Source organism: Enoplosus armatus, chromosome 13 (assembly GCF_043641665.1).
Source record: "Enoplosus armatus isolate fEnoArm2 chromosome 13, fEnoArm2.hap1, whole genome shotgun sequence".
Classification (NCBI taxonomy): Eukaryota; Metazoa; Chordata; class Actinopteri; order Centrarchiformes; family Enoplosidae; genus Enoplosus; species Enoplosus armatus.
The window spans coordinates 2,361,841-2,389,224 of record NC_092192.1 but is presented as its reverse complement, the minus strand read 5'-3'; the positions used below and the strand labels follow the sequence as shown (position 1 = coordinate 2,389,224).

At 43.0% G+C, this 27,384-nt stretch overlaps 1 protein-coding gene across 1 annotated transcript; it reads right to left on the bottom strand.

Moving 5' to 3' along the window:
• Window positions 1-1,173: 1,173 nt before the first annotated feature.
• LOC139294757 (proline-rich protein 7) lies at window positions 1,174-8,936 on the bottom strand. The gene is made up of 3 exons (XM_070916671.1): window positions 8,582-8,936; window positions 1,359-1,865; window positions 1,174-1,274 (listed from the first exon to the last, which is right to left on the bottom strand). Exons 1-3 carry the CDS (start codon window positions 8,934-8,936, stop codon window positions 1,174-1,176), a joined length of 963 nt encoding a protein of 320 aa, XP_070772772.1.
• Between the last annotated feature and the right edge of the window lie 18,448 nt (window positions 8,937-27,384).

Genomic DNA, 27,384 nt, shown 5'->3' with positions numbered 1-27,384 from the left:
AATGCTGAAGACATGTAGTGAAGTTAGTGGTGCTTTAATTTAGATTTCTGAGATGCTCCGGAGGCAGAGAGGTATGTTGGCTACAAGAAAGGCGAAAGAATGAGCAGGTCCTTTTTTTTACTCCATAAATTATTGGAAGAAGCCTCGCAGGAGAAGATGTTTTTATTTCACAAGAGAAAAGCCGTTTGTCACAAAGCTTAAAAGAATGATAATAAATTTGTACATAAAAAATAATGTTTTTTTCACATGAATGATCCAGCTGACGCCATCCTGCAACAACCAAAAGGATCCTAATTTCCAGGTTGAGTTTGTAGTAAAGACGACATTGAAAACAACAAAGCAGCATGTTACAAAATGCAATCCATGTACACTTGGTTCTCTGGCTAGCTTGTCGTGCTCTACCTTTGTTTCAGCTGTCACTGGGAGAGAAGTGGCCTTGAATGTCACAAACACGGTGACACCGAAGGTCACCGCGTCTTCCTTTGTAAGAGTTAATACTCACAGTCCTTGAGAAGGAGACAAGCTGTGAACAGAGTCTTCAAAAAATCAGAGCAGATAAAAGAGGAGAGGTCGTCGTGGGCAACAGACAGTTCCCGGGAGCCATGGCAACGGCAGATTGGTACAATAGGTTGCTCAGTCACAGGGAGAGGAGAGGAGAGGAGGGATGAACAGAATGAGAGGGCGACAGAGATGAAAATAAAGGCAGACGGAGTCCAGATGAAAGGTAGAGGAACAGCTGTGCTCGTTGCTCGTCCTTTTACCTCATTACTGGTTATTTTCTCTCTTCCTCTGCTGTTCAAAACAACCTTGACTCAATTAGCTTCCATGACACCAGGACACCTCTGTGACTCAACAACACTGGTTTAAAACGGTGTGTAATTTCCTCCTTTATCCACACGCAGACCTGAAAGCCACGATCCCAGCAGAGTAAGTGGCATTCTTCGCCCACAGAGCTGCACTGTCTGGGGATTGCACTCCTGACGCCTTCGCAGCACTTTGACCCTCTTTTAGCTCTTTAAAGAATTAAATCTCTACTTCTAGTGGTGTTAGTGCTGGAAACACTGAGGCAGGCACGCAGACAGAAAGTCTGTCTGTCCAGGTTTCCTGCTTGAAGGATCTTCAGAGATGGACCAGCTTATTGGTTGGTTCGGCTCCTCCAGTAAGCATCCAGGTCTAGACAGCGGTGCTCCGACCCAGCAGGGGGAAGGCTGTTGGCAGGCCACAGCTGGGCTCCAGTTCCCTCAGTCCATGGACCCCCTGAAGCCCCTGTAACCCTACTTGGAACCCCTGTATCCCCCCTTGCAGGCCTTGTATGCCTCCTTGCAGTCCTTGTATGCCTCCTTGCAGTCCTTGTATGCCTCCTTGGAATCCTTGTATGCCTCCTTGCAGTCCTTGTATGCCTCCTTGGAATCCTTGTATGCCTCCTTGGAATCCTTGTATTCCACCTCTGAGCCCAAGTCCATCATGGTGAGTCCTGGGCTCTCGGCGGGGCATGGTAGCCATCGCGGTGGCAGCCTGGATGGAGCGGGCCCCCGGCGGGGTGAGGTTGTTGTGGTTCAGGTCCATGTTGGATAGGAGATGACCCAGGGAGTCCCAACGCTGGGACGAAGGCAGGCGTATCAGGGAGGAGTAACCTCGCTCGGGGAATACAGCCGTCACGGGAGGCTTGCTGGTCTCAGATGTGAACACCAGAGCAGGATCCTGGTGTTCCCTGGGAGGCGGCAGCAGCGGCACGGCTCGGAGCGGGGCGGGCTTCAGGTAGGTGCCCCCCCGCGGGTCGGCCAAGACCTCGCTGTAGGGCGGAGGAGGATCCTCCATCAGAACTGCCTCCTCATAGCAGGGTGGCTTTCCAAATATATCTGTGTCTGAAAAAAAGAGAAGATCTGGATTAATCTTAGGTTTTAGCAAAGTTTTAGCAAGTCAGCCAACTGCAGTACAAAATCATGTAAAGTCTACAGGACCAGGCAGCGTGGAGAGGAAAGAGACCCTACTGAGCATGTGCAGTGGGCTTGAACGTATCATGTATGTAGACATTATATGTATGTATATACACAGTCGCACTGATACACGTGACAAAACATCAGCAAATCACAGCACATTTGGTCGTCTCGCTCTCCATCCTTCTGCCTCTCTGGCGACTTCATCTTTTCTGGTGGAGGAACTGCACTGCAGCACCACACATAACACTTTCATCACACGTTCATTCATCCCTGTTTATTCAGCAAAATAAAGGACAGCACAAGGGAGAGGTGGTTGTTCTCACTCCGATCTTCGTTGAAACCTCCTCTTTCAGAGTCTGAATGGTGTACCGCACGTGACTTAATGTCCAAGGCACGTTAACTACGTTCTGCTAACAAACCCACAATCAAATCATTATTTTATAGATGTGAAAGTTACAGTCAAGCAGCGCTACACGTGTCAGCGATGACGCAAAGTGATGATTCATGAGTGTCACTTACTTGTATTATGTGGGGAGTTGTGAATGAGTGAATGAGGCAGTGATTTCAGGGACAGTGTGCTGTGGATCGTGGCCTGGCTGGTTACTTGGTCTCCACTAATTGGACCATTCACACCTGTCGCTTATTACACAGAAGGACCGGCCTGCCGTACTCCGAGCAGCACTCAACTGTTTATATTTGCAACCAATTAAAAAGCTCAGCAGTGAAATGTTCAGGCTGATGCAGAGATGTGGACACAAACGAATGGTATTCAGCAGAAACACCGAACGCGAACGCTGAGACATGAATCATCCACAGACTCCCGGCGTTATGCTGAGAGGACACAAGAGATGTTTTCTTTTATTCAACAGACAGTTTCCAACAGAAAACAAAGTACTAAATTATAGTTATAGAAGTGTGGTACGTCTGGTCCATGATACAAATTAGTTTGATATTTTCTTCTGGATGACATCACAGCAAGAAACGTACGTTTTTATAAAAACGAAGCACAAAAATAAGATTTGGAAAAAGCATCTTCTTTACAAAACACACGTTCGCTCCTGCAACATTTCTAAAATCCCTCTGACCTGACAGCGAGCCAGTGGGCATAATGTAACACAGTGGAGTCTATGTTTCAATGTATCGCCAGCATAAAGGAAAATATTCTTGGCCTGATAAAACAGCCTTGGGCAACAAACATCAGCGTTAAAGCTGTTTTTCTGGCACAACTGAAGACAGTTTCTATTTCCAGGCTGATGAATCTGCCCAGATTCTGATCAATATCTGTCGAAATGTTGCACAAGCTCTCCTCCTGCTTTCAAAGGCTTCACTGGACCTGAAATATTAACAGAAACTGGTCTTGCCAGCTCCTTGCACGGGTTTCTTTTGGAAATAAAGAAATGGTTTTTTTATCCATGCAAGAATCATACGTGTATTTAGTTTAACTCACTTCCCGATGGAGTTACAACAGTTTCTCTGCAGAATAATGAAAGTGGGTCGGTGGTTTTTGAAATATTCCAGCAACTCTGGCAGGTGGAGAAATAAGAAAAAATAGTAGTTTCCCTTCAGGGTCTCTTACACTTTGTCACAGAGAGGACCAGAGACCTGTGACCTGATGGAATCATTCAAGCACCTCCAGTTTGAATTGGTATTCATTAATAATATCTTTAATATCTAAGCGTGTGTTCAGAGTGAAGATGACATTTCAGCAGGGACACAAAGTTAAAGAAAGAAGAAGAACACAATCAGTAAGATGGATGTTTGCTTCACTGTGGCTCACGTGAACCGAGACGAAGACACTCATCGAGGAAAAAGAAGTTCAGACGTCGTCCCAATCAAGCCTTTAATATCGAGTCTGATGCTCAATATAATATATAATATATAAGCCACAGACTCAGCTGCAGAGCGATGCTCCTTTTGCCTCTTTGACTGAGTAGAGACGCCGGCCCCTCAGAAGGCACACAAACACGACAACAGCCAAGGAATTAATGTTAATTAGAAGTTAATTAGCTGCTGTTTGTCATTTTAACCGGTGAAAGCGACAGTTAGCTCCGGCTAAACATGAGAAGCTGCGCTACCTGAATGTTTATTATATTGTTAATAAGAGAGGAGAGACAACAGATTCACTAACATCTGAAGAACTGTCACTCACATACGGAGCAGAGTTCAGTACAGGCCGGATCTAACTGATCCTGACACAGATCTCCACGGCCGAGGACATCTTTACTTTGTACAGTCAGCATTCACGTGAGGTTAAAATGAGCTGCACGTTCAATTTGAACGTAAGTTTAGAAAGTTTAAAAGGCTCCGTTATTATAAACTACCGCGTGATGAACTGGTCTCACATCGTCTGCTTGCAGTCTTCATGACTGTCTCGTTGCTGAAGCAGCTTTGGCACGCAGTGTGTTTCCGTCTGTAGTATCGTCCCTCACAATTACACCGATAAAAGCAGCCCACATATCATCCCTCAGCTCCGACCTGTTTACAACAACACACATCACAGTGGTGTCTCAACAGCTGTTTGTTGAACCGTTGCCATGGTGCTGGATGTATTTATACATGCAAATGTGTGTCTTTATGTGTGTGTGTACCTGATACCTACAGGATCATTGTTTCTCAACAGTCGCAGCAGCTGCCAGAACAGCTTTAAATAAACAGCAGAAACACATGAGACTGATGTTTCCACTGGGAGGATCGGGGGGGGGGGGGGGTTTGTTTGAGGCAGCAGTCGGTGAGGTGAGGATACAACATGTGATACAGTGATTTCTGTATCTGTGACTGCACAAAACACAGTGATCGTGTTAGTCCAGGTTAAAGGGAAACAGTATATGTAGTTACAATAGATCCTTTTTATCTCCTCATCTCATCCCTCCTCATCTAATCTCCAGTTTCATCTCTCTTTTCTCTACACCTCTTCTCGTCTCGCTCCTCTAATCTCCTCATCTCCCGTCTCCATTCTCCTCATCTATCACTCCTCTCCACTCTCTTCGCTTCCCGTCCAATCTAATCTCATTTTGCATCTCCTAATATCCTCATTTTATCCCTCTCATTCCTCTCTAATCTCTCCTCACTTCATCCCTCTCCTAATCTCTAATCTCAGCTCATCTCTCTTCTAACCTTGCCTCTTCTTGCATCATGTCTAATCTAATCTCCTCATCCCATCATCTCTTTAATGTCATATTATTTCTAATCTACAACATCCACATCTCATTACACCCCTCCTCTTTGTTTTCTCCACATCTCCTCCATAATCTCTTCCCTCTTCCCATTTCTCTCCTTTCATCTCTCATCTCTCAACACTTTCCTTTTTAATCTCCGCTCATATCTCTTCTTAACCCTTCATCTCCTCTCAAATAAGCTGCAGACGCGTTACCTTTGAGTCCTGCGTTCCAGCATTATTTCCTTGTGTTGTGTGTTTTCCTGCCTTTTTGTCTGCTCCTTGTTTGATTTGTTTGCTTGCTGCGATCGCTCATCTGTGAACCGACCTATTTTGGCAAGTGATCTGTGCCTCTGCGTCGGGCTTTGGAGTCTCGTTGCCTGTGGTTCTCCAGTCTTAACAGTGTGGTGCAGGGCAGGTAGAGTACAGCGGCTTTATCGGAGCTTTTTTGCCGCCTGCTGCTGGAAAACAGGGTTGATAAGAGCACTGAGACTGAAACACGCAGAAAATGTGCTGTAAAATCAAAACAATGAGATAAAAAGGTCCTTAGAGTTAAGTTCTGCATCCCCCTAAAACCTTGTTCTCATCTTCACACTCCAGTGTACTCCACTGTACAGCTAGCTAATACAACAGTCCTGCAACAAATATATATATATATATAAGAGTTTATGTATGGTCGTTTTGAGGACGTAGTTTGGGTTAAATTGTTATACAGACAGGTGTTTCTTTTATTTTGTGTACCTCATTTATATCCATGAGGCTAAACAGCAGAAACTGCTGCCTCTCAAACACTAAACACTCCAACCTTCATAAAGGATTTATTGCAGGACGGTTGCATTAGTTTTAGCTAGGTGTACCTACTAAACTGGCAGCTGAGAGGGTTAAACAAACCAGATACAGTCTGTTAATTAATGAGCTTAGTGGTTTCTAATGCTTCTTGGTTGCTGCTCTGGACTCGTGGAGTGTAAATGTGGTCCTCGTCCGTCTTCCTCTCTGGTATTCTCGACTGAACCAGCTCCTGGCTTCTCTCTCCGTCCTCTGTTGAGCTCAGCTGGTCGGCACCTGCCTCTCTTTGAGCTCCGCTGCTGCCTGGATACTAAACCTCTTCATCAGTCTGCTCTGTGACCGAGACTCCAGCAACCTTTTGTTTTATCCTTCGCTGTCTGTCTGTGCTCATTAACCGTCTTTGACAGCAGCTGATGCTCTTTCCCTCACACCTCTTCACTCTACAGATCTTAGAAGGATTTGATTCTGTCGTGTATGAAGTTCCTCTTCCATCATGGCTTTCTAATTCTTCTCTTCCGTTTATTGTTTTTCCTCTGTAAATAATTTAGGATTTATTCTTTCTTTCATCATTTTTATGTTAGATACAGCAGCATAAACATCACTAAATTCTCATGCAATCCAGGACAACTACATTTTAAGCTTTGTGATTTCACTTCATGCTAATGCTGCTCAGCGCTGACGATACTTTTCACTGCAGTTGCACTTTTTTTCATTTCAGATGTCTTTACAACTCAAGTGGCTCGTGGACGTGTTTTTCTAGGTTGAAGCTTGACTTCCTGAGAAGGAGAGTTGCCTCGTGTTTTCCTCTGCCAGCAGAGTGAAGCAGAATGTGCCCAAAACTCCTGAATGAATTTCCATAAAAATGTTGCACACACTGACTTTGGGCTGAGGAACAAATGTTTGGGGGTTTTTGTGGTGAGAAAAAGGAAGCCTCAGAGCTGCAAATCTGTTGGACAGGATTTTGAAGAGTTGAGGTGCCCTTGAGCAAGGCACTTAACTGCCAACTGCACAAGTGGAGCAGCTCAGTGACCCGTGTGGTTGTGGAAATGATGTGTTGATTAAAAACAGCTTTCATACCTGATGAATCTGGTTCCAGATGTCTGAATCATGTTGCTCTTATGAACGGCTGTTTCACCAGCCGGATCAATAACTGGACCAATCGTTGCCTTTTAGCCACATTAGCAACGTGGTCCTATAACCGGCAGCGTCGGTCCAAAGTATTTCTGATTCTGATTCTGAATAAAGCGTAGCGACTTGGCGGAGCGCACAGTGACACTGACGTAGTACATTAGCATGTAGCATATTATACGTTTGGCACGACACAAGAAACAGCAAGCTAACATCTCCTAGCCTCCGCTAACACGGCTTCTATGTCCACTGAAGATACAAAGAAACCAACATGATTCAGCTGAAGCTTCATGTTGGCTGATTGAATCCTGTCCCCAGTTTCTTACAAGGTAATTATGTTGGGAGTGAAAGGCCAGTATGGACAGGAGGATGATTACAGTGATCAGTAACTCAACATACAGGAACAAATCTAAACCTATTCTTAAAGACTTCGAGAATAAAGCTTCTCTCTCTCTCCACATCTCTGTCCCCTCTCTCGCCCAGCTGTGCTCCTGCTGACTCGTCACTCCTCCCTCTGATTGTGTCTTTCTTCTCATCTTTCTGTTTCTTTTTTAGTTTAGCCCGGCCGCGTTGTCGCTCTCGCTCCGTCACTGCTCGGCCTCCGCAGTCACCACCCACGCCTCAGCGGCAGCTGTCACCATGACGCCCCGCGGGGGAACGCTGCCCGGCAGGCAGGGAGGTGGAGGCTGGGAACCGAAGAGTCTAAAAAAATCTGACACTCCGCACAAAGTAATCCTCCTCCTGTCATCTGAGCTGCTCGTGTGAATGTTGGGAATATGTTTTTTCCTTGTCTTCGTTCTATTTTGTGTTCATATAAAAAAAATAATTGTGAAATCTGCATTTGTTTTGTAAATAAAGAGCAAATCAGATGTGACAGGTTTGGTATTTGTCAGTAATTTAACATTCAGCAGTAGAGAAGTGATTCATGTTCTTCTCCACAGAGTTTAGTGTCGACTGATGGATGCGGTAGCTGATATTTTGAATGCCAACTACAAGTTTGAATACAGCTTCATTCAACACTTTTGGATCACATGTTGATCTGCCTGGGGTTCTGCCATATTTCCCATTTTGTTGTTTCTTCTGGGAAACTCCCGTAATTGGCACGGCCCTCAAACTTTATTATGAATAATCATCATACATAGATCCAGATCCACAAGTTTTGTATGTTTGTCTGACGTTATCCAAGATGCCAGATCATCAATGAAACTCAATCACACACAATCCACAAACTACACACAATTTCAACCCATCTATCACTGCAACCTGGCAACCTGGTAACCTGGCAACCCGATTCAAGGGGCGTGTGCGCGGCTGCTAACGTAACGTCCTCCTCACATACATGAGTCTCTCCACACCTTTAACTGCCCTGAGTGCCTCCTTGACCTCCTCCACCTCCTCCCAGAGCCTCAGACGCAGGACTGCCCCTCCCTATATTTCAAACCATTCAAACAACAGCAGAAGAACAAACTAGACTAACTAAAATAAACACCGAGCATTGTGGAGATCTACAGAAACCTTCTAAAACCTCAGAGGCCTGAAAGATACACAGAACAAGAAAACAAACAATCGTTACCTGGCATGCTGACCCAGTTAGCTTGCGGCATGGGGTGAGGAACCTGCAGAGGAACAGGCGGCGACAGGGTTTGAGGAGGGCAGAACTGCGGTGGCTCCCTGGGCAGCTGTGGAGGTGGTGGTGGGGGAGGAGGCGGAGGAGGAGGAGGGAGAGGCGGGTATCCAGCGGGGTGACAGCTGAGCGGCTCCATCTCGACAGTTCGCAGACATTGCTCCCTCAGCCTCTCCTCGTGGCGACGCTTCAGCCGGCGCTGCAGGAAGCTGCAGAAACAGCAGAGCATGACGATGACGGCCCAGACCAACCAGAAGCCGGCGAAACAGGCCAGGAAGGTGTAGGTGCCCTGCGACATCACCATGGCGGTGACGGGACAAGCTGAGAGTTCCCCCCCGAGGCAGGAAGAGGTGAGTTCAGTTGGGATGTGAGCGGGTGACTCGTCTCTCCAGGGTCAATAAGACAAACACATGTATCACATTCGGTGAAATATTGTCAGTTAAAATGCTGTCGTTGCTATAATCCAAGGTGGGAACTAAAACAATAAAAGCAGGTGACAGAAGGTGTTAACAGCAGCCGACGACAGTTCAGCCACTTGACTTGTTGATGCATTAAAGTTCAAGTTCAAACAAATCCTTCAAAGGATCTGATTCTGAAAATCTGATATAATAATAACTGATGACAGGTTTGTCTAAAGATGGCAGCTCTTTCACTTCTTCCAATACTTCACTTCAAATTATGGGTCTTTTATGAATTAATTATGAAATCTGGAAACATAACCAAGTACTTTTTTAATGTAAATTCATGAATGGTCAAGAATCTGGTGATTGGATCAGAAAACTGGATTTAAACCTGCAAGAAATCTAAAAAACTATGTTTCTTTCTGTTTACAAATCTTCTGTATCCGTCCAGATGTTTTAGAAATCGGCTCCTCTGCAGCGCTCCTCATTTACATGGAAATGTGTGTGAATCCCAGAACGAACACAAACGCTGTTATTCCATAAGACTGCAGATGAACTCAACATCAACAGCAGCAAACATCCATTTAGATTGCCCAGAGGGCTCCACCAGACTCCTTTCAATAATCCACCCTCTCACAGTTCTCTTACAGCTCTGGCGGCTGAAGGCTTTTCCATCTTTTCTGATGGAAAATAAAGTTCAACATCATTTTTTAGGCAGTCCATGAGACTAGGGTCAAAAATGAAAAAGAAGAAGCTGGAAGAAACAAAGGCTTGTGGGACAGATGAACTGAGGCAACGTCCAATCTGAAGCAGCAAAAACCTGTCAAGCCGGTCCCTTCAGGGCTGCGGGGGACCAGAGTCGGGGGTCCGTCCGACCGCCGGGACACCGAATTCTTCTCTCTCAGATCCCAGCGGGACTCCTCGGCCTCACGCTGCTCTACAAAGACACACGGAGAGGAGACGAGACCATCGTCAGCGGACATATTCAGACAATACTTTCAACACAGTGAGAACTCAGAGCAGTAAAAACAGCGCAGAGGCCCCGTGCTCATCAATCTCAGCTGGTCAGGCAGGATTATGACGCCGAACTGGGGGGGGGGGGTATCAGTTTCACACTTCAGAGAACAGCTCAGAGGAAATGTTCACAGTGATGTCGCAAAAGACAGAAAAAACAGGACACTTTATTTCTTATTTCATTTCAAACTAATGAATTACTTCAGTTATTCCTTCCAAGCTGATGGATCGACAGGATGACGTTCTTCATCAGTACAGAAATTAAAAAGCTTTGGTTAGGCACAGAAACACATCAGAGTTTGGGTTAAAATAACCTCTTGCTTAAAGTTAGGGAAACATCATTATATATCATTATAAATATATGTCTTATTGGCCATTTGCTGAAAGGACTCTGATGTGAGTCCATGAGTGTCGAGGGTTGGCCAAATCCACAATTCATGAAGTCCACGAAGTAGACAGACAAAGCTAAACAAAGAAATGGGACTACCTATGATGATGTGAGTTTCCTCAGTTGACGATTTGATGTGAATATAATATCCAGTCTGAAGGGAGGAGAATGAATCAGTCTGAGAGGATCAGGACAAAAAAATACTTCAGCGCCAACTGAATATTATTATTTTTTTATCTCTTTTAAATTTTCTTTTGTATAATTTTTTGCTTCAACAGTGTTTGTTTTTTACATGGTAATAAAGAGAAAACATGAATGATTTTGTGTTAAAGCCACAGCAGAATAATTACACACACAAACAGCAGCTGGTTGTTGTTTCTTAATTTGCTCGGTCTGACTATCTTCTGCATCTTGACTAGCTGATATCTGCAAGACTTTAGTTGGACCAAAACTGAGTTTGCAAGATGATGGTGTTCATCCCTCACTGCAGAGACAAGAGCAAGTAAACATGTCATTCCCAGACTCTCGTCTGGACACTAACAGGTTTTGTTCCTTCAAAGTTCCAGTAAAATCGGCCCGGAGCCGGTGGTGGTGAACAGAAGGTCCTGCAGGTTCTCGTGTCAACGACCCCAAACAGACGGGCATTAATTAGACTGCAGTCCTCCATCTGGTGAGATGTGACACCCAGAAACCGTCTGAAGACGTCTGCTGACATCGTCTGTGTGGTGGTGCAGAGGTTAACGATAGAAAGTTTCAGTGTTGCATTGTTTACATTCTCCAAGTGTTAGTCACTGCACCAAACTTCATGAAAAAAAAGTTATGTTTTAGTTTAAACAAGAAGTCTACAGTCACACAGCGGTGCTTTGAGCTAAATGCTAACATCAGCATGCTAACATGGTCACAATGACAATGCTAACATGCTGATGTTCTGCAGGTATAATGTTTATTAATAATGTTGGACATTAAGTTTCTCTTTGCATTTAAGTAATAAATTAATTAAGCTAAGCGATCACTTCACCATTCAAACACACTCTGCTGACTTTGACGCACAACCTGAGCTAAATGCTAACATGCTCACAATGACAATATCAACACGCAGATTTTAAGTGGATATAGTGTTTAACATGTTTAGCATATTATTATTTTAGCGTGTTTAGAGTTAAACACTAAGCACAGCTGAGGCTGATGGGAATGTCATTAGCTCATTAGCTATTATAGGTCATAAACCAAAGTACGGGACAAATCGATATATTCGACCTGATGATGGCGCTAGATGGAAAGTTTAGATGTCACCGAAGTTACTATAATTTACCCCGACATGAATGAATGTACCAAACATTTTCATGGCGATCCATCCAATAGTTGTTGAGACACTAAAAATGTGAATAACAAACTGTTGTTTTCAATACGAGAGTCATAGAAATAAACTTGCCTGTTTAAAGATCATCTGCTCATCTCTCACTGAGTCTGTTTCCCGCAGTCACAGTTCTTCCAGTTGGAAGGAATTATGTGTTTGAGAAACACTGATGAGATTATGAATGTAATATTTCTTCCCCTCCTGTCTGAGCGGCTCCTGAGGGAATCACCCTCACTTTTGAAAATACTCTTTAACAGTCGTGACTCATCCATCGGCTGCAGCATCTGAAAACATGACATTTTCATCACTTGTTCTGTACGACCGGTTCATTTACGGCTCAACTGTCGTGTTCCTTCATCTTCCACCTCTGGGAATCACACCTCTGTGTCTATTGTAATTTGAAATTGTTCAGCAGAGGCGATTCATCAGCAGAGCCGGCTGCGGATATTTCAATCCGTGAACGCTGATACGGAGCAGATCCTTTGTTTACTCCCCACGCTTCCTGCCTGTCCGATCCAGCCTTCAAAGAGGAGCATTCAGCGATACTCAGACCTCAACCTCCACTCCCACTCATGTACAACTGCACACACTTACAGTACGTACAGTCTCACACTATTTTTATCGCTTTTGTCTTTTATCTTCCTCTCAGATACAATCTGAAATACAACAGACCTCTCTGCCAGTTAAAGGACTGAACAACAGCAGAGGAATGAATGAATGATTTGAATTCGAGCATTTGGAAATGAAGGGCAACAATAACATGTAAGTAGGTCAAATATAAAAGCAGCAATAGTGAAGGACGTTACATGATTGAACATCTAACGGGATGTTGGGACATAATATACAAGCCTTAACATACAAGTTGTTTTTTTTCTTGTATGTGTTCTTGAATGCACCAACAACAAAAGGTTGCCGAAAGGAAGAGATTTCTACTCATTTTAACTTTAAACCAACAATTATTTTCATTATTGATTAATCTGCCAATTATTTTCTCGATTGATCACTTCATCTACAAAGCATCGGGAAACTCAAGTGTCTTATTCTGAGTGACCAGCAGTTCAAAACCCAAAGACATTCAATTTACAATAATGTCAGACGAACCACGAACCACCAGCCGCTGAACATGTGAACGCGCTTCAAGGACCCCCTCCAGGCCTCAGAAGGCCACTTCAAGGACCCTCTCCAGGCCTCAGAAGGCCACTTCAAGGACCCTCTCCAGGCCTCAGAAGGCCACTTCAAGGACCCTCTCCAGGCCTCTTCATCTGCTCCGAGGTTTCAGAAAGCAGCATGTCCGTCATCACATTTCACTCAGAGAGAAAAACCCACATGATCACTGGATCCACGTGAGGCCGGTGTCGGGTGAAGATCTTAAGATCACAAACTTTGAATCAGGAAATGAGTTCTTTATCCTGCCGGCGTCTTTGCATTCTCTGAAACTCTCAAACACACTTGTTTCATAAAGACGAAGCAGAACTGAAACTGTGACTTTAATGTTAAAGCTCTGACTTTTCATTCTTATTTCATGTTTTATTTTTGTACTATCTGAAGTCTGAATGTATTTGTTTTAATCCTGGTTCTACCATGTGAAGCACTTTGCTTTGAAAGACTCTGTATCGATAAAGTTTATTTACAAAATGTTTGTAGGTAAGAACAGAATTCACAGGAGGTCAGTGCAACATGGACTGATGTTCAGATTCTCATTATGGCGTATGGAGTTTTAGGACATGAAACAAGTTTTACCAACAAATTTAATAAAGGAAATAAAACAAAACGTTTGTAAATGAGGCTCATTGATCCTAAACGTACAGAGCCTGCAGCCTGTCTTTCCCATACTGGTCTTGGGTCAGATTTATTTAAAAACAAGACAAAGAGTCAACAGGTGGCTCCGTGAGGCTGTACAGCGTTGCTTTGATCTAAATGCTAATGTCAGCTAACAATGCTAGCTTGCTGATGTTTAGCAGGTATCACGTTTACCATGTTCACCATCCTAGTTTAGCGTGTTAGCATGCTAACATTTGCTATTTTGCAGTAAAGGACAGGCGAGGCGGGTGATTAGTTCAGCAGGTTTTTGGTCGTTAACCAAAGTAACACAAAGTCAGAGGATCAACAAAGTTATTGGGAGTCATCCTCTGGGAACCGTGAACGTCTGAACCACAACTCATGGCAATTCTTCAAAGTACTTGTTGAGATATTTCAGTCTGAACTGACGTTTATTTGATTCCTGCTGAACCATGTGAACGACCTTCTGTCAGAGGAAGCATTTTAAAGAGGATCATTAATAAACTACATTGTTCATGTGATGTGAATGTTGACAGTCTCAAATGAAAGCTGTTGTTTTGGTTTTATTGTTACATGCGTGTGTAAACTGTAGGCTAGGCTAACACGGCTAATGCATGTTCAAGGCCTGAAGCACCACCTCGTCACCTCAACATCATCTGCAGCTTCCAGTCTCACATGCTGTCTCAGTCTCAGTCCTGCTGCTGAAGTGTCCCTAAGCAAATACTTATACTAGCAAATGTCTACAATGCAACATGTGGAAATATGTTCTTTTTATAAGAAAATTATAAAGAAATGAAAGAAATACTGAACACTTTATCTACAGTAGAATAATTTAAACATGTTCAGTATCCACCAGGTGTTACATTAGATGAAGTTAGTCTTTGGTGTATTACAGTCAATAAAGAGTTCACTTGTAGTGTCACCCACTTCAGCTGTAAGTTATCTACATGGGCCCCCGGTGTCTCGGCCCCCCATGTCCTCTGTATTCGTGGGTTATCTGGAGAATTAAACTGCACAAAGTCTGTTTGATATTTGGTGCCGAGTGTGTTTCAGCTGCTCTGCGAATTAAACTGAATCATATCAAGTTATCCAAAAGATACTGATGGACTCCTTCGTTAGGCAACCTCCCCTGCTGTCTCAAAAAATGTCCCTTCTTTAGTGTCCCCCATGAGAGAGACAGCAGCAGAGTCTGTCATCCTGACACTGAGGACAAAGACGCGTGATGCTCCGAAAAGCAGCCAATAAATGACAGTTTGAAGTGTTTCTACATGGAGACCACCAGATGAGGTAATAAACACCTTTAACAACAATCTCTCTCTCACACACACACACACACACACACACACACACCACAGGTCCCTGTTTGTCATATTTAGGTGAAAAACTCACCTTTAATTCCTCCGGTGTCTCCGACAGACGGCGCGCTCAGCTCTCTCTGCGCCCTTTAAGTTTTATGTCCCTTTTTTTAAAAAATCAGAAAACAAACGAGGGTAAAACAGACTTTCCTGTCGGTGTGTGTCGCCTTCTGTCCGCCGGCTCCGGTGCGAGGATCTGCGGGTGGAGGACGTGAGCTGCTCCGCTCTCTCTCCTCCGGCTCTGCCGCGAGCTGCGCGTCGTGTTTTGGACGTCAAGACTAATAAAAAATAGGTTTCTGGTTCACCTTGACAGCCTGGCTCCTCCCTCCCCCCCCCTTCATTCAGTCCCTCCTTTCCTCGCTCATCACTGGAACAGCAGAAGGAGCGTTTCGTGACACCCAGCCTGTCTGCCCGGCTGTCTGTCTGTCTGCCTTCCTGTCTGTCTGCCTGGATGATGAGAATACAGATCAACCTGCCGGCAGGGGTTTTCCAAGGACGCACGACTTGGCAAAGGAAGCCTGACGCTGTGGAGGGCGTGAAGAGGGGGGGCTCTAGGTGTGAAGTGTCAGGGTGACATTTACAGAATATTATATACACGGTTGTGTTGTATTGAAACTGGAGGTTAGAGGGATATAATAGTCTTCAGATATCTATTTAGACGTTATTTAGCCTATTTCTTTCTTAGGAGCTGTTTGAGATCCAGTGATGGGATTTGATTTTCTCATCTTACTGGTCGCGATGGTCAGCCAGCTTTATCATTGTGTGATAGCTGTGAGGTTAAAACAAGAAGAGGCTGTACTGAGCCCCAGAGGAGAAATGTAGACGGATATATATATATATATATATATATAAGTATTATCAGGTTTACTTTTCTCTAATTCAAATAAAAATAAGAATAGAAACAGAAACTCTGCAAGAGATTCAACTGAAAGGACAAGGTAAGCAGTACAGTACCCACCATCAGTACCTAATACTGCAGTACTTTGTCAAGTAAAGTTACAGTGTGATTAGCAGCAAAGTGAAGTACATGTCGAGTAACACGATGACAGCAAACACCAGAATAATATATGATGTGATGGTGTTCAGAGGTCACATTATGCAATAAAACAGTATATCATGTTAACATAATACAGCACAGTATAGTTATATAGTCTGGGCTGTAATGTGGACAATTCATGGTTTCCACGTGGTGTAAATGTCATCATCTGCCCTCATCGGTGGTCCTCTTCTCGTTAACCCACTGCTTTGTTCTTTGACTTGTTCTTGTTGTTCAGCCAAATCCAAACAAATAAAGGAGATCTTCTTCTTCTTCTTCTTGCTGTCAGCAGCAAGGTCTAATGTTAAGTTTAATGCGTTAGCATGCTAACAATTGCTAATTAGCAGTAACACAAAGTACAGCTGAGGCAGTTTTGCAGATCATTAACCAAAGTATTGGACCAATTAAACCCTGAGTGTCTGTAACAAACTTCATGGCAGCCTATCCTCCTCCTCCTCCTCCTCCTCCTCCTCAGGTCTCTGAGCCCTGCTGCTTCTTCTGATGGCTTTAATCACAGGTATTATAATTCACCTGGAGTCAGAGGTGTAAAATAATCCCTGAGGAGATGTAGAGAATGAGAACCAGCAGGGCTCTCTGAGTCCTGTAAAGACCAGCAGGTGCTTGTGGAAAAACGTGGTTGATTTGAGTTTTACCTCCTTTTTTTTTCAATCTGTCTGTGTGTGTGTGTGTGTGCATGTGTGTGTGTGTGTGTGTGTGTGTGTGTGTGTGTGTGTGTAAACAGCCGGAGTCCCCCTTTAAAAGTAGTGACAAATTAAGTCACTACTTAATTAAGTCAGTTCCTCCAATCAGACGTCCCTTCAGCATCAACATCAAGTTACTGCTGAGTTGATATCAAATGAGCATCAGTTGAGGTGTTACGGACTGTAGCCATCTTATTTAAATGACACTGTCTCTTTAAATGTATGTTAAAAATCTTTAACTTTACATACATGTAAGGCAGGTGTCCTTGAGGGTCACGTTCTGTAAAACAGCTGATTCCAGGTTATAATCCAGGTTTCCTTCTTGGATCATTGAAGAAAATGTTCTGTTGGTGATCCAGCTGTGTTTAAAGGTCATGTGACTGCGTCTGTCACGTGTGTGACATGAGGGAGAAGACGGTGGTTTCCCAGACGACCGTCAGGACCTGAGCTCAGTCCACCTGCAGCTGATTTGACTTCCAAACACACTGAATTCAAATCAGCAGCCGGCGTCTGGATTCAGGCTGAATCAGCTGTGTGTTCGGTGACCAGTCGCTGCATGATGTCCTGTTTTAGGGACAGTTGCAGCTCCATGCTTCACCTTCTGGGTTGCATGAATATAACAGATTTCATTGGCTCTTAATTTTATTATTAGCTTCAAAAAATTATAACTAAGTAAACTCAATATGAAAGTCTGTCTGTGCATTAATAAACAGATTGAACGGTACAATGTATATACAGGTACATACATTATGTGTCATATGATAATGATACAATACATATTTATGCACCGTAGAGGCCTAAATAAACTGTATGACTGTTTTTCTGTCTGGATATTTTGTTTGAAAATAGAGAACAAAGATCAAAAACAGCTTCTTCTACAGGAAGTTCAGACTTCATTCTCCTCCAATCAGAGCAGCAGTGATGATGATGATGATGATGATGATGATGAAGTGTCTTGTGACTGACAGGCTGTCTGCAGGTTTAGTTTGACAGACAACAGACTGCTGTCACTTCACACACACACACACACACACAGTTTGATCAGTGACTGCCCTCCAGCCGGTCGTTTCCAGAGTCTGTTGAGATGAACACTGAGTCTGTTGTCTTCATCAGTTCCTTCGTCATAAAGATCAGTCTGTTCGTCTCACACACACACACACACACACACACACACACACACTCTTGGCCTTTTGTCCTATTATTGGCCTTCAGTTTGGTCCCTCAGCGTCACACAGCTGACTGGTTGTAGAAGAGCTCCAGGCCTTTGTAAAGGTAGAAACCCCCCGCCTGGTCCTGGAGTCGGGGGTTTCTAGAATTTGGTAAAAGCCTTCAAGTACATCAAAGGAACAGTTCAACATTTTGAAAGACTCTTGATTTGACACCACTCTGTTGTCGGAACGTTAAGTACATGAGACAATTAGCTTAGCTAAGCATAGAGACTGTAAACTGGGGAAATAGCTAGCGGAGCACAGTGATTTCCCCAAGTGTGGTTGCCAGGCAACTAGTGGATGTGCTGCCCCAAAGTACTGAGCGGATGGATAAAGTGTTAGCTCCAGCAGGTAACTAAAACTGTTAGCTCAAGGGCATCAATACTGGCGCCAATGCGATACGATAGTCTCACTACTAACTCTAATGTCTGATAGCTGAGGTTCTCAAGTGTTAATGTTGCCTAAACAATGTTAATTCTGGATTTATGCCGTTTTATTTTCAGAGTTCTAGGAAAGAAAGCACGAGATGTTTTTGAAGCTGTACTAAACACGAGTTTAATGTTTTTACACATTTGAGCAGCCTGAAGATTCACAATGAGCATCAAAGTCAAGCAAGCTGTTGGACTAACAAATCATTTTAATTGTATTTCCCTCAAGTTATGAAAGATATAACACGATATGAGCATGACGCATTTTATGTCATTGTGCATTTAAAATCAACTTCCCCTCACTGTCAGATGTGGGTAGAGTCAGATGGCAGACCATAAACATATTTAAAATACTAACTGTGAAAGATGCTAAAATGCATGTGTGAAGGTCCGAGTGATACAACTAAGTCATAGTCTAGTCTGCTGCCTGAGAGAACCCGGTGGAGGTTTGAGTTATAGTACTGGTAGACGGTTCGTGTTAATGTCACTTCTTCTCCAAACAAATTCATCATGGCTGCTGTGAATGAACAGAGCTGAATGATTCACAGACACGCAGACAGACGGATGTTGAAAAGTGTTCAGAAATTGAGAATCCAGTGTGTGTGTGTGTGTGTGTGTGTGTGGACATGTATTGTTATTGTGAGTGTGTATGGATTCGTGTTTTTGTTTTGTCCCGTCACGTTCGTCTCCTGCCCCTCGGTCCTCAGTGGGAGCTCTGGAAGTTTGTCGCCGAGCAGTGATGAAGAGACAGATATCCTCCTGCAACATGACGGCAATAACACAATTCAGCGATGAGCTGGAGACGATCGCATCGCTATGACAACAGCTCTCTGTGGGATAACAAAAGCTATTACATAAAGAGAGCCGTGAACTCTGCTGTTTTTGTGCAGAGAGCGGTTTAATACCGGCACATTAAAAGCCTTTCTGCAGTGTTATTAATTTACAATACCCTGTGAATGTGTGTGTGGTGTGAGGCAAACTGCCACTTGAATAATGGCATTAATGCTTCACACAAACGGCTCTGTATATATTCTATCCATCCTGAACTATCTATTCATCCAGTCAATATGCCACATACTCCACTATAACACAATAACACAATAACACTCCTCCTGCAAACCTCAGATCCTGTGCTGTTTTTCAAGCAAACTCATTTCAAGTAGATTTTGTTTTTTTTCTGCTGGGAGGGCCGGACCACCACCAGCTGCTGGAGGACCGGCAGGGTTACAAAGCACTCTCACTGGAGAAGAAGATCTCTCCTCCTCAAAGCCACAGCTGCTAAAAAGCAAGAGGTTTGTTTCTGTGTCGGAGGGAAGTCATTGTGGTACGACTCTGTGACTTTATTCATGTGTGATAATGTTATTTTCCTTGTGATTCACGGCGTAAAGCCTGAATTACACAGGCTTGCGTATCAAGCGAAGCTACCAATAGCATCGCTGGAACAATTCAGAAGCAGAATCAGCTTTATTGGCCAAGTATGTTTTTTTTTATTTAACCTTTATTTAACAAGGAAATCCCTTGAGATTGACGTCTCTTTTCAGAGGGAGAACTGGCCAAGACAGCACACCAGTTACTGTTTAAATAGGAAAAAAACACTATAGACAGGAAATACAATCATCAAACACACAAGGAAAAGACTAAATCCAGCTCAAATATGTTTATATGTTTCACATACAAGGAACTGGACTCTGGTATGAACTGATTTCTGAGGAGTTGATGCTCATCAATATAAAATCGGACGTATTGTGTGATTGGCCTCTTCACTGTGGAAATATACCCAACTTACCTCCAAACAGGCCTCAAAGTGCATAAATCACCCTTTTTATAACTCATTCCTGTTTCTTGAAAGTTGACATTTTAGATAAGAAAGGCTCATTGGCATGCTGATGAGATGCCAAAGCGCTGATTGAAGTCTCCTTCCTGTTTCCTGCCCTCAGCAGGGAAACCTGACTGCTCGGTATTGAGGCATTAAGTGGCTCGCATGCAGCACGCCTGCATGTCTGAAGCATTTCAGGGTCACAAGTCCTCTTCAAGTTCTTTTTTCAGGTCTCAAACAAAAGCTTGGTTCTTTTCTGTCTTCACAGCTTTTGATAAAAGGAGAAGTGGGAATATCAAAGCTTTAATAAAAGCCCTGTAGCTAGTACTGGGATTTAAGAAGGATGTGCTGTTATCGGTTTGGAGTAAAACATGTAGGCTACTCTTCAACATGACAACAATATTACTGGTAATAAAAACATTTACTTATATATCATAACTTAATATCAGTTGGTCATTTCCAGCTTCCATCTTTGTTTGGACGAGGAAAAAGAGGCTTTGGGAAGCAGGTTGTTTTTCAGTCTCCATTTTGTTTTGCTCCCTCGTGCAGCACGAACACGACACTCCAGACTTTTAGTGTCGCACCTTATTAACTTCAGCATGAAGGTAAAGCACATTAAGACTCCTCACTATTATTATATTTACTCACTGTCAGTTTCCTAACAGTGTACTGAAGAACGGTGAAATGTCCCTTTTCAGAATCCCCCTGGAGATCATTTCATTAATGCAGCCTGTCAAAATAATGAGTCATGTTTTTCTGCTGGGTGATCACGACCAACAGGCTTTTCTCAGTTCCCATGAGGCTTTGCTGCAGCTGCTGGAGGGTGGGGGCGGTGGGTCAATGGTGCTGGTATCAAGGGAGCGTGTGTGTTCAACATATATCTCCCTTAAAAACACACACACTTACTCATCTCATCACTGGCACTTTATATTTAGTATTACAGTCCCAGGATGGTGCATAATAGTTTTTATGGCTAAATATTATAATATCTAAAAGATAAGTTCTAAAAATATCCACATATCTCAAATTAAGATCAATTTCTGTCCCCAGACCCCCCGAACCCAACGACTCTGTGCGGCTGTAGTTTTGGCAGTGCTTCGAGATAAATGCTGACATACCTTTATTTTAAAATCCCGATTGTAATTGGATGATGGTTATTATTGCCAAAGTCTGCCAGAGTTTGGGCATCCACACAACACAAGTGTTTGGGCTGTCGATTTAAAATCCCCCAACAAACACAGAATGGTTGTTTCCCCTCCAACTGAGATGAGAAATAGTAACAGTTCATTTTTAGACTGATGGAGGATCTAAAAATGGAGTCGTTACTGAGCTGTTTGTGGTTCCCAGCAGGTGGAAAGATGCTCTGAGTGGAAGCTCCTCTGAAGTGGTTTACAGCTGACGTGGTTTCCACTGTTGGAGTCCACCCACACTGAGCCACGGGCCGCTGAGTGTGAGTGTCTAGTGGGTTATATGTGAGATTGCAGGATCCTACTAACTTTGGTGATCCCCTGGCTTTTCCTCTAGCGCCACCGTGAGGGTGACATGTTTGGCTTTTAGTGAAATCTCTTGACAGCTGGAGGATTTTACAGAGTCTACACACACAGACAGCGCTGTGAGGCTGTGCTCTGAGCTTTGAATACTGATGTCAGCATGCTAACACGCTCACAATGACAATGATAACATGCAGATGTTTCGCAGGTCTAACGTTTACCACGTTCGCCATCTTAGCATGCTAACATTATAGCACAATGCACAGCTGAGGCTGATGAGGATGGCGTTAATCAAAATATCGGACCAACTGAAATCTGATGACGCTGCTAAAGTTAAAAGTTAGAGGATTGTCAAAGACATCTTGTGTTTTTGTGTACCAAACATCATGGCAATCCATTCAATAGTTGTTATTTCACTGAAAACCACAAATGTGAGGGTACATTATATGGGGACAACAAATGTTTGTATTTCACTGCAATCAATCCGATAGTTTTTGAGATAGACACACCAACCACAGAGCCAAGTTGCTAACGTGGCTAATAAAAATGGAGCATTTATTGAGAAGAAAATTGTTGCTTTGTTTCATACAAAGCTTAAATTGACCCCAGCGATTGATTAGCTGGGATCTGAGTCATCCAGTCAGATGTGTGTGACTCACAGAAACATGCACAATGTAAAAACAATCTGGAGCTGAGCGTGGGATCTGACCCGGAGGAAGAGACGGCGTAACAGAGAGAGCGAAGAGACAATGAAGCGAAAAGAGAAAACGATGGTCTGAGTGGGTTCAGGGCGACGTCACAGCTCCAAGTCAGCATCTGTGTGAGAGAGTGTGTGTTTAATTTGACATCAAGTGACACACAATGGTGACAAATGTGTGTGTGTGGGAGAAAGAAAGTGTGACTGCATGACGTCTAATCCAGAAGTGACACAGCACCACACACACACACACACACACACACACACACACACACTGTGCAGACAGTGGAGGTCTTTGTGCTGGGACGTCTGCTCAAAACACCCGGCAGCTGCTTTTTTTTTTTTTCTTTCTCAAATTCGATAATTTGATTTATTGCCATGAACACAGTCAAGTGCAGTATAGCGAAAGCAGATTGAACAAAGTTTACAATGTGTGATGATTCAGAAAGTACGAAGAAAAATATGTGGATTGCACAAACATTATACACACTATACAACGTCATTACTTTACTACATACTGTAGTATACAAAGAAAGAAAAACTAATTGCTGTAAAAAAACATAAAAACAAAACTATGGACCAGGAATAAATGAGATATAGTTTGTGTCCAAAAGCACTACTTTATATACTGTTTGCTAGTTTTAGCTACACGCAGTTAGCTAGTTTTAACTACTTTATACACAATTAGCTAGTAACAAGTAAATATGGCTGTCAGATAAATATAGTGCAGTAAAAATTGAATGTGGAGAAGAAATATTAATGTAGCATTAGATGGAAAATTAAAATGGAGTACAAGTACAGTAAAAGTACAAGTACCTCAAAGTACAGTACTTGAGTAAATGTACTTAGTTACTTTCTGCCATGTCATGAACATTAGACGATAATGTTGGATGTGTTTCGGGACACTTTATAAGGCTCATGTCCTGATTGCTGAGCGGCCGCAGAGCCTCTCCAGCCCGTCTCCGTCACTTCATCTGTATCTGTACTTCACGAAAGAAGTGGATGTAATCATGAAATCAGCGAGCAATCACCTGCATCCTCACCTGCTCACTCTGATGATTCGTCCTCTGAACAGCACAGCGGGGGCTCATCACAAAATAAAGACAAACAAGCAGCACTGAATACAAGCCCTGAATCTGTGCTTCTGTGTGTTTGCGTGGGTGAAGGCACACGTGTGTGGGCGTGTGTCTACTTACAGTACATTCATTTCATTTAAATCCTTCCCCACTTGAGTTGCCGTGGTAACGCAGGGGAAGATGGAGGATGGAAGGGGAGATGTTGACATACACGGACACTGCTCGGGTCTGCACTGATTAACAGTTTTATTACTTTTATATTTTATCAGCCTTTAATGTTTCCTGTCGAATCTTAAAAACTCATCATCCACTGAAACTAAAAGACAGCTGACGGAGATTTTGCTCCTCTCTCATTAAACTTAGCTTAGCAACCATAACTAGGTCGGACCGGTGTGCATGGGCCTCTAATCAATATACAGTGCTGCAGGAATGAGTCCTAAAACCCGGAAAATTGTTTCATTTATACACTTTGATTCCCTCGAATTGGTCCAGTAGGTCGCTAACTAATCCCTGTGGGCAACTGCGCCTGTGAAAAGTACGTCCAGTAGTGTCTCAAAAAATTTGGGAAATTTGGGATTCTAAGATGACTTACTGAATAGTCGTCTTCCTGAAACTCACCTCTCTCAAGATTTCAGAGCAAGACTTCTACCATTTCATGGCAACTGGACCAATTCCAAAACTTTGTTTTTTTGTCTTTTGGACCGGGTTTAGAAACACAAGAGCAACAGTGTAAGGAATGGATTAAACAGAGTGTATATCTGCTCTAAAGTTAGCTGCTAATGTGGCTAACTAGCTTACTACCTAGTAACCTTCAAAGGCATACACCACTTTGGACGCCATTGTTTGTTTACATTCTTGTTCCCAGAAGTGGGCCCCTAGCACATTGTCCCTGATGACATCACGTAGGTAGTGACAGATGGCACGCTATGATTGGTCGAGGACCAACATGGTCAAAGGGTCATTTAGTTGAACCTTTAGAAAGTAGCAGGTGGGAGAATTCATGTGGCAATATTGACCTTTTTGAAGCTTGAAAACCTGTTTTCTTTTGTTTTGAGAAGAGCCAAAAGGACCAGGGTCAGAGAAAATAAATATATATTGAGATTGCAGTAGAATTAGGATCTAAAATTACAAAACATTGCATATACTGTAGCAGCATTAAAAGCCTTTAATAATTTTGGCTCTATATTTGCACAGCTGTTCAGTGTTGGTGCAGGCTGTCGCAGTGACATTAAGCGTGACATTTCTGTTGTTTGGAAAGGTGTGAAGAAGAAGAAAACAACAGACTGTGTTCAATGGGTAGATGAGGGAGAGTCTACAGGAGGTAGAGAAAATGAAAAATAGGCTAATAACAGATCAGGGAGAAGACCAGAGAAAAGGATTAAATGCAAGAAAGACCCGTCCACGAAAGGATCATGGAGCGACACAATAGCACAGATGAGCTCTTCATTTCAGTCTGACTGAAATAACACTGAAAAAAAAATTACTTCTTCCCTCCTTTTTTTAAAAGAGTCTTGCTGGTTCTCCGTCCCCTCAGCTAATTACAGTTAATTTAATCCACCTGTTGCGAGACTGTCCCTGATCAGAGGGTGACATGAAACCCAGCAGGACTCCTCGTCCCGACAGGAAATAATGACTGTGGATCATTTCAGAGTTGCGGCGGTGGATTTCCAAAGGACAAGATGTTCGTATTTGAACTAGTTGTGCTGTTTGGAGATCAGCGTGCTTTGTAAGACGTCACATGTATGACTCACGTGGTTATGTGGCTGCTGATTGATGCTGCCTGCTTGTTGTATTTATCAGGCATCTCAGAGAAGCAAATCCCTCCTAACTGACAACAAAAATTCCCAGTGATGCAGTTTTTGGTCCTACTTTTAAGACGAGCAGTAAACGCATTTTATCAACTTTCTTGGCTTCGAAAATGACTCCTCTCTCCGGCTGCAGAGGTGTCCTAACCCAACAATCATCCAAATTAAATGCCAGAATGCTTCGTTTGTCCGACACAATCTTGATCTTACACATCACTGATTACGGTTTGGTGAACAGCCCCAACAGTCTCCCATGTTAACGTGATCCATCAGACCCGGATGTGGGATGCAATTGCGACATATGCTGTCTTTGCAAAAACCAAGGTCCAATTAAATTGTGACAATAATAAATCAAACTTTTATCAGTCTTACAGCACCTCAGGTAATGCACAGATTCATTCGTTACCACTTTATGGAAAAACAAGCGGCAAAATTGTTGATTTCCCAGGAGCTGTTAGAGACATCAGATCAGTATCATGCATGAGGCTCAAGCTCCTTACTGTGATCAATGTTGTTTACCACATCTCTACATGATTGTTTTTGCCAAACAATCAGAGAAACAACCAACCAGACCTTTGTAGGTGGTATTAAGAATGGAGACATCCTCTTCCTACATAGCTAGCTAGCTCCCCAGCTCCAGATGTGGCTGAGATTGATGCAGCTGTGCAGGTCATCGTGAGTCTCCTTATAGAAACTTTCTAATTCGACATATTTCTTACTTCTTTGATTGTTGTGAAAAACGATGAACTGTATTTAATCAACTGCTAATGCAGCTAAAAGTTATCTCAGCGGGACAGAAATCAGTTGCTAACACAGCGTCAGGCTATTAATGAATTAATGAAGTGAAAGGAAACAGTCTACTACGGAGCTGGTAGGTAAAATGTTATCATGAGAAGCCATGATCCACAAAAATATGAGAATAACAAGGTTGACACATTTCCCTTTCGTTTGTTCGTAGCCCTGAAACACCCCTTTTGAAGAAGTATCCTAATATGCCTGAAGCTCAAATCGGTCCTCACAAAGATAGAAGTACAACACCAAAGAGAGTAAAGAGGTTGGTTTATGGTACAAAACAAAAGTCTTCCCTCTGTTCTCACAGTGTTTACAAGCTGGGCTCTGACAAACACATGATGCAAACACACACACGCAGCTCTCAGCAGCCGACATTCAATTTAAATCTGTCAAACATTATTGCTAAACTAAAACAAACACACACTGAAGATGCACCAACACAGCGTTTCTCTCCGTTTCACTGATTCAGGTTATGAGGTGACTCTGAAGCAGAGCTGGACCATCAGTTTGGATCATTTCTCAAAAAGAAAATAATTTAATTCAAGTGAACGTGGAAACAAAATGTCTGTCACAGAGATTCAAGATCTACACGCATGTGAATAAAGACTTCAGTCCTAAAGGATAAGAACATTTGTTTCTATTCTAATTTCTACCAATTTAAACAGTTTTCACCTCAAAAAAGGGTCTTTCAGATTTCTTACAATCTGTCCATCATTTCTATTAGTAGTAATAACATGGTACTCATTAAAAGCTGAGATCTGGGAACATCAATAAAAAGGAATCAGTCAGGGTTTTTCTGTCTTGAATATTTTACAAAAATTAAATAAAGCTCCCTTAATAAGTAAAAGCAAGAACCAGCACATTAATAAGGAGCCTGTGTGAAAACAGGCGACATATGAAGGAGGAAGTACTAAGATACTCGTTTTTGTATTAGCTAATCATTCTGTGGTGAAAGGCTAATTAATCTGAGTTTGGAGTTGTCCTCCATTTTTCATTTTGGAGCCAAAGTTGAAGCAGAAACTCATCTTGAACTTCTTCATCCGGACTGTGTGGGCGTGATCTGATTTGATTGACAGCGGTCAGACACAATATCAGCAATTAACCCCACAAATGTCATCTCATTTTGCCTTTTTCCAACTGAGCCCCATCCACCTCAAACCAATGAGAAGAACACAAAGTACAGAAATCTGTCACGTGAAAAGAGCTGAACTGATCCAACTTGTAGGATTGAGTTTCCACAGTCTGACTGGTCGTGTTTCTGGACCCGTCTGTTGCCGCGTCCCCAGATCTTATAGTGTTAATATTACTGATAAGAATGATGAACAACACTACACAAATAAGACCCAAGTTGTAATGAACTGGAATGATCCTTTAAGGCTGACTTCAGTGCCAAAGGACAGCTGACAGCA